General features: G+C 34.3%; 1 protein-coding gene across 1 annotated transcript; it reads left to right on the top strand.

The window, feature by feature from the left end:
• The first annotated feature begins 253 nt into the window (after positions 1-253).
• LOC135208201 (uncharacterized) lies at positions 254-5599 on the top strand. Its single transcript, XM_064240327.1, has 3 exons — positions 254-374; positions 956-1364; positions 3798-5599. The coding sequence occupies exons 1-3, from the start codon at positions 372-374 to the stop codon at positions 3983-3985; spliced, it is 600 nt and encodes a 199-aa protein (XP_064096397.1). The 5' UTR covers positions 254-371; the 3' UTR covers positions 3986-5599.
• The last annotated feature ends 2468 nt before the right edge of the window (positions 5600-8067 follow it).

Genomic DNA, 8067 nt, shown 5'->3' with positions numbered 1-8067 from the left:
TTTCCGGGGACAGCAGTAGCCGGGGACAGGTTTCCGGGGACGTCTGTCACCCTACTATAAATCAATCAATCAATTTATCTCTGCCATGCATAGTACCATCACGGAAGGAAACGCTGCGGGGTTTTCGAAAAAAAAAAAAAATCTCCCGGATACTTTTCAAGTTGAAGAGACTAACAGCCTTCATGGAAGTTGTTTTTGCTCTTCACGTATTTCAGACAATGGAGGAAACGTTAGCCTTCGTCCCTGCTCCCTTTGTTTAGTGACCTCTGGTATGTGGCTCCAACATATTTGCTGTCTCTGCTCTTCAGTTACTATGAAGCTGGTGTATTGTTAAATACTGTCCGCTACGCTGGACCGTGTTACTCGATAAAATGGTAAATATATTTCAACTAGTTCATAAGAGATTGCATTTAAAACACACAAACGCGCTCATGCCACTATTTGTAATACAGACGTACGAACACTTTTCCCTCCATGTGTAATTACAGACATAGGCACACCTTACACATACACACACACAAACACACGTGTGTGTGTGATATGCAGTATGCTCCAGAATATAAATGGTCATATTTATATCTTATGAGATGAACTTCAACAACAATAATTGCTTCGTATACCTAAACAAAGTTCATCTGCAATTCATTCACCACCATCTTGCATGCACTCTCGTGCTTCCTGGTTATTATTAATAGGAAACAGATGTTACAATGCTTCTTTCACGCAACTCATAAAGTATCTTTTAGGCTTCCAACATGATTTCATCAAATTCACCAACTACCAGATGCAATCGCAGAATTATGTCACAAGCGCATTGTCAAAATCGTTGTAAAGACAAACGGTTTCTACGATCATTATCATTGTTAACTTCATTTACGTTCTATGACAAAAAGTGTTTTCATACCGTCATATGATTATAATAGAGAGGTAAACTGGTGTTATTTTACTTCTTCAGATTGCAAAAGCTGCAGTGCTGGCGTTACTAACGATATGCTTTGTGGCAGAATGCGTCTTGTCCACAAATGACACAAATATATCATCGATCGTAGAATCGCAGGAGAGTCCAGATGCCGCTGCTGACCGAGCCATACAAGATGAAACTAACGCCACCACCAGTCGCATTAAGAACAGGGTGTTATATGGCTTTGGGTATCCGATAGATGGAACTGGTGGCGTGTGGCCGCAAACTGGTGTTTGGCCGCAAACTGGTGTTTGGCCACAAACTGGTGTTTGGCCACAAACTGGTGTTTGGCCACAAACTGGAGGCACATGGTCTGGAAGTGGAGGAATCTACAATGGCTACCTTGGCTGCAGATATTGGTGCCTTAATAACTATATGTGGAACTATTACTGCTGTGATTCAGGTGAGAGGTCTAGATTTTCTTCTGTGTCGCATAAAGATTTTAACAAAACTTCCGAGTTCCAAATCCTAAGTTTTATATAAAATACCGTTCTAATACTGTTCTCATAGGAACTAGAGTTTCTTCTGTTATTAAATTATAAAATTATTGCACTGCACACAATTTTTAAAACACCGATGCCTATTCTTCGAGTATCTTGTTACATTGATGGTTGATGTTTATCTATTAAAATAAAGTTTCGAAGCACTGCCATTGTCAATTCATCGCCCGAGTCAATATGTAAGTTGGCTACAAAAAACAAAAAAAATGCCGTGAATGACTTTAAAGATAAAGTATTTATACTCGAACAAAAAAATCAAACTTCTACTGTAACATTAGATGTATTGTCTGGAAGACTTTTCTGTAGGCGTAAGGTCATCTAAGTTTGATGAATAAAAGAGCTCCAAGCTTGTTATTAATGATAATTACAGGTCTGAATTCAGTTCACAGCTTAAAATAATAAAATAATTCTATTCCCAGTCAAACATGCCTTAGTATTTACCTTTTGGCCTCTGGCTTCTAAAAAAGGGCTTGAGTATGCCCCACCAAGTACCCCTGAATCTTATCATAGGTTTGTGAGGCTTAGGCCATCTATAGGTTCAAACAGGGTCTAAAGCTTTCCACATTCATAGTTTCCATGCATCCTTGACTTCATATAACAATCCTACTAAATCTACATACACACACACACACACACACACACCAGGGTAGGAGTAATTGTAATTTAATTGAAATATAATGTAATTGTAATTGAAAATGAAATTAGAGTATTTGTAATCTTATTACTTACAGGATTATGTAACTTGTAATTTAATTGTAGTTATAAAATTGAAGTGGTAAGGGTCGGGCTCCGTTAGGAGCTATGGGTTGCTTATAAGGCATAAATTTGCTAGTGCTCCGCCACTGAGAGCTCTTCTATCACTTACACTTTTGGAATTAATTATGAAACCCTATTAGCTAGGTTTGCTCGCCTTAATACACTGTTTCCTGTGCCAAAGGCTAGCGTTTCTAATCCCTTGTAACTGTAATGAAATTGCTATTTTCCAAATGTAATTGTAATTTTTCTTCTAGTGTGATTACTCCAACCTTGACATTCCACACACACACACACACACACACACACACATATATATATATATATATATATATTATATATATATATATATATATATATGTCCAATATCGTCCACAGGAAAAGAGAATAAAAGACTCTAGTAGCTCGATAATTTCGCCTTCCACCAGGCCTCTTCAAGAGCTTTATTTTAAAATGATTGCCTTTGAGTGTAAATTATTACAAGGTATAGTGAAATGGTTATTATATAATATTTGCCTCTTAACATTTGTGAACACAGAAGAGCCATGCATGTTTGACAAAATTTAATTCATATATATATATATAATATATATATATATATATATATATATATATATATATATATATATATATATATATACGAAGAAAGAGTAACAATGGCGTTCTGCAAGGCCTTTGGACATCTTGTCCTTTACTTAGCAGACTGAAAAAATACAGTTTACAAAGAGAGCTTGTATAAATGACAGATGGGGATTGCAAAAGAAAAAATATGTACCTGGATCCAAAACAACTGAAGATTTAGTAGACCTATCAAAACAGGGTTAAGTGGTTTTACAAAAGATTAGGCCCAACAGCTCACAAGCAGGGACAAGACAATTGAAAGATTATACGAAATAGGTGACTGACCACCAAATTTTTTTTTTATAAAAGTACAATTCAATAATTCTCCAATTGGTAAACAATACAAATTTTTGTAAGGTGAACATCTTACAAAAAAATATCAAATATACAAATGCATAGAAAATATAACTAATTTGTAATGAAGTCAGTGATTTCATCTTTTAGGTCATGGTGTGGGGTGAAAGAGGAATATGCATGACAATAAAACCTGATGTATGAAGGACCAAACATTCCTTTATGTAGATAAATTGTGGACACTTAACTTCATAAAAGAAAAGATTGGAAGCTGTATAAATCAAGAAAAATTGTATTTTTCAAATTTCTCAAGTGACTGACTGCAATTTTTACATAGTATTCCATAACTCATATATTATGAGCCATAGCCTGAACTTGAACTTGAACAATTTCACCACATACACGGACAAAGTGAGCACCTAACCAAATAATTTATTCAGCTCAAACCTTCAAGACAAGAAGAGGGAGAAGGGCAACTTGAAATTGTGGCCTGAACTTTAAAGAGGTGATACAAGTTTTGAAAAAATAGAGGATTATAAGAATGAAGGAAAATGAAAGCAGGAACCAATTCTATATCTAAAAGACATCTGATCTACCCCGATGACATGAAGTAGACAATGGCCCGCTGCTAAATTTGTGCATTAAAAATGTTTTATTTTGCTTTTCAGAAACTGGAATGATGCGCTACCAATGCCCAATTGAAAGAAGCTTTTGTTCCATTCCTTATAGGCACTACACAGGGCAACCCCAGATTTGTAACGACAGAATTGGATGCTCTGGTTATGAAGTTTGTTGCCCTGATGCTTGTGTCAAGGCTTACGTGTGCAAACCTCCTGAACCTATATATGGACGTTAGCAAATTGTTAGAATGGAGAACATCTAAAATCTTTACTAACATCTTTAATCTTTATTAAGTTACTCTCCAAAAAGTTGGCATAAATTATTCATGTCAATGTCGTGGGGAAATGAATGTGAAATGAATTCGCGCAAAATGAAATTTAGATACACCACGAACATATTTTCTCAACCTCAATATACAAAGAACTGCCAAGTTTAGAATTCAAAATGCAATGAAAGAGGAATTAAACTTTTCTGGCAAAAACTTGTACCAAAGAAATTGTGTCGTTACTGAGTTTACTTCCCAATTTTAATCTATTTCTTTATTCTTACGTAATATAGTGAAAATTAAAATCTAAAACAAAGAAGTCGCTCCACTCACTGAAGTATGATGGTTTAAAACAGAATTAACATCTTGAAGTACTTCATGTTATTGTGACTAATTTACTGGTATGTAAGGGTTAACAAATCCAAATACTGGGAGGCTATGTTGCTTTGGCCTCAGGTTTGTATTTTAGAATGACGATTTATATATTTTGTTTTCGTTTGTTCAGAACTATGACCTTGATACTGTCAGGGATTGTACCCCGTGTGTTGAACATGGCACATTTTATGGAATGATTCTTATTACTATGTAGTTAGATTACGAAGTGCGTTTGTATGATTTTTATAAGAAATGCGTTTGTATGATTTTTATGTCTCTATCTGTCAACTCGGTATCTAAATATAGATTTAAAAAGCTGGTGTATTACTTTAAAGAAAAATTCATATCTCACTAATTTCCAAGTCCATTTCTTACACAAGTAATCAAGATCTTTTTAATAATCTATAATAATATCCTGTGACATTCAAAGTAATAACTGGTGGTACAGAGCTTTAGGCAACATTTCTTATTTGAAGAATCAATAATCATCTTGATACGCACCATTATGTGAAATGCTATTTAAGATTTGAAGACAAACATCCACATTAAGCACTGTTGTTGGATGGACAATGAGAACAAATATTTTTTGAACGAATAAGTTGAGGGATTCAAGATTTCAACACAGCTGCATTGCATATATACGTGAGCTTAAGTTCAACATAATGGCCAAATATAGAATTATGAGTAATGAACTACAAAGTAGCAATGTACATACTAAATCACTGTACATAAATTAAGAATGAAATTTAAATTATGATTTCCATGGCATAAACCTGTTATGGTACAAAAGAGAACTGTTAAACACATACAAATAATAACACTATTAGTAAAATAGCGACTGCAACCTTTGTTGTTAAATGCTGTTTTTTTTTGTGGGAATGCTAAAGGGGGTAAGACGGTAAAACATAAAATAAAATAAAATAAAAAGTTGAGTCAATACACTTACTTTATGCCCTAATTTACACTAATTTCTTTTCTTTCATGTGGAAATTCAATGACAGTTTCAACCACTCGAACTGTTGATAAACAGGTAAACAGGATTCCAATGTACATTAAAACTTCCAGTTTGTGGCATTTAAATCTGAATTTAAGGAATGAACTCCAGAAAAGCTTGAATCCTTATCCAACAACACAGATCACTATGAAAAAAGTATCCCATCAATTGGAGATGTTGAATGAACACTTAGCAAAACATGTCTGGCTTTCAAACCTTAATTCCGTTAGTGGGAACATTAGTGTAACTTTTACTCCACTTCCTGCAAAAAGCTGAGCAACAAGCCACTTTCAAGAAATTTTAACACATCCTAAAATAATTATTTACATTCAGAATTACACAAACTCTTCAGGGTCAAGTAAAGACAATGTTCTACGACAAAAAATGGATTGGATCCTCGATAAAACCACCAGAACAAAAACCCACAAGCAAAGATTAATGGAAAATAAAACTACGACTAGACGAGGTTTCTCTTAAAATAGAACTTCCTCAAGGCTTAGACTTAGTTTTCAAGAATTCTTCTTAAGCTTGTGGCTCCTTCTACGAAGACTAACTAGCACCAGCTAACCATAAAACACCACACAGAAGTGATCTAAAATTTTGTATTATAGCTATCCAATTCCAACTTGCAACCATAAACATAATTGCAATTAGTTGGATTTTGAGTTAATATTTTTTCTAATGTCAGCTACCTAGTTTATATACGTCTTGAACTCTTCTTGTCAATGCTAAATCCAAAAACTCCAAGCTTTGAAACTTTCTGGTTTTGATGTGAAAAGTGAATCTACAAAGTTTTCCATTACTGAATGGTGCGTAGCTGAAAACCATTTAAAATAAGGTTATAGTAAATTAAGACATTTCAGCTCTTTAAAACTCTCAAGGATCAAAATCTTGAAAATATTTGGCAATTATGACTACACTTTGCGCCAAAGCTCAAGACAGCCAACTGGCAAACTAGGTCGTTGAGAGTTTCAGGTGGACAACTCAAAGCTACACAAACTTACTAAAATATGACTATTTACAGATTAACATACCTCAAACAAAATACTGCTGAGAGAAATGCACCATTCAACAGAAGCAGCAAAACTCCTAGTGCTTAAAACAGAAAAAAAAACAATATCATAACACTCACATTACATTACTATAGGTAGTCATAAGCATTTGGTTACCATAAGAAATGATTCTCCAATACATAACAAGAAAGGGGTTATGCCTTTTCCTCTTATCATGAATGAAAGACTGAGAATTGTGTGACTATTTTAGTTATGAAAAACACCCCAACGGCAAAATGAAACGTAAGAACTGACTAATAATAATTTGACTGTCTGGAAGGAAATCGTAAGTCCCTCAGTAATACACATATTGATTCAAATAATAAACATTCTTTAATGTCTTCCACATCATCTATGTCTGGTTCTATTTTCCAGATTCATAAAAATGTAAACGAGGAGACTCGATGAGAAAGTCGTCCTCGACAAATCTAGCACTGACGACAATTTAAGGATCTTCGACTGTTTGGTGATACATTAGGACATTATTCTGTTTCCTTTTAATAATAATGGCTAAACTTTATAATCATGAATCAGAACTCATCATAAAGATAACTGTTCTCCACGGGATTAATTTTCTGAAGAGTAAGGAAGAAAAAAAGGGCATCGTGTTGGCAATCCCATTCCATAAGAAACAACTACAAAGTAATAAAACTGTCAAGAGTTGAAAATACGAAATAGTAAGAAAGGACAAGTATTTATTTAAACTACACCCCGTCAACTCCGGTGTTATTCTCAAGATGAACAGCACATTTAGTGTTGCAGGACATGTTAAGTGATTAAATACCATATCTATGAGTACTACATGAATAGAACGCGAGGGGATAAAAATATCAAGATGAAAGGTGTGCATTTTCGGTATATCTCACACTATACGTGACTTACAAAAGAAAACTTTGCTACAGTCCGAAGAGCTGACTTCTTAAACAAAAATGCTCGGGCAGAAACCTCAAAGCTAAGAATAGTTTATCTTCAGCCTTTGCGAATGGAAAACTTTAGGTAAACGTAAATACTCTAAAGGCCACCCTACACTAGTCAATTTTATTGACAATCCTCCCATTATATTGTCAATAACACTGATAGTCTGAAGTAAAGTTTGAAGGGTTGCCAATGATATTGAAACAACCTCGTCAGTAGTATTGACTCGTTTAATTATTGTATAGTGCGAGGGTGAGATTGACAATAAATCTAACGCACAAGACTTCTATCTACCTCAGAAGTACAATTCATTCCTGTTCAGAGAATTTCACATGAAAGAGTCCTTCCACATTTTTTTCTTCATTCCAGCGATATAAATATTGGTTAATAAAGTGTTTTTCTACGTGTACTTCTTTCTAATAGTGTTTCTTTCATTTGTTATCATTTTTATTATTCCTAATAATGTAATTATTGGAACCTTTTTGAATTATATTTTTTCATTCCATTATGTAATCGTTGTCTAGTAAAGTAAGCTAAGTGAAAATGTTGATTTTTTGTATCTTTATATATACTTTGAGACGGCATATGATTGCATGATATTTCTCCAAGACTATCTTGCTGATTAACTGAGGCGACATCGCATTTATAAATTTCAAGTCTTCAAATGCATTGCCAGTGGCCAAGTAACGAACAGGTTATCGACAATCTTTGACTTA

Source organism: Macrobrachium nipponense, chromosome 35, assembly GCF_015104395.2.
Source record: "Macrobrachium nipponense isolate FS-2020 chromosome 35, ASM1510439v2, whole genome shotgun sequence".
Lineage (NCBI taxonomy): Eukaryota > Metazoa > Arthropoda > Malacostraca > Decapoda > Palaemonidae > Macrobrachium > Macrobrachium nipponense.
This window is presented reverse-complemented; position numbering and strand designations above follow the sequence as displayed.

Bases quoted from the DNA above. Each gene is read 5' to 3' on its own strand.
- LOC135208201 (XM_064240327.1), top strand. The intron at 1,365-3,797 runs GTGAGAGGTCTA...TTTGCTTTTCAG, and splicing joins CTATTACTGCTGTGATTCAG to AAACTGGAATGATGCGCTAC.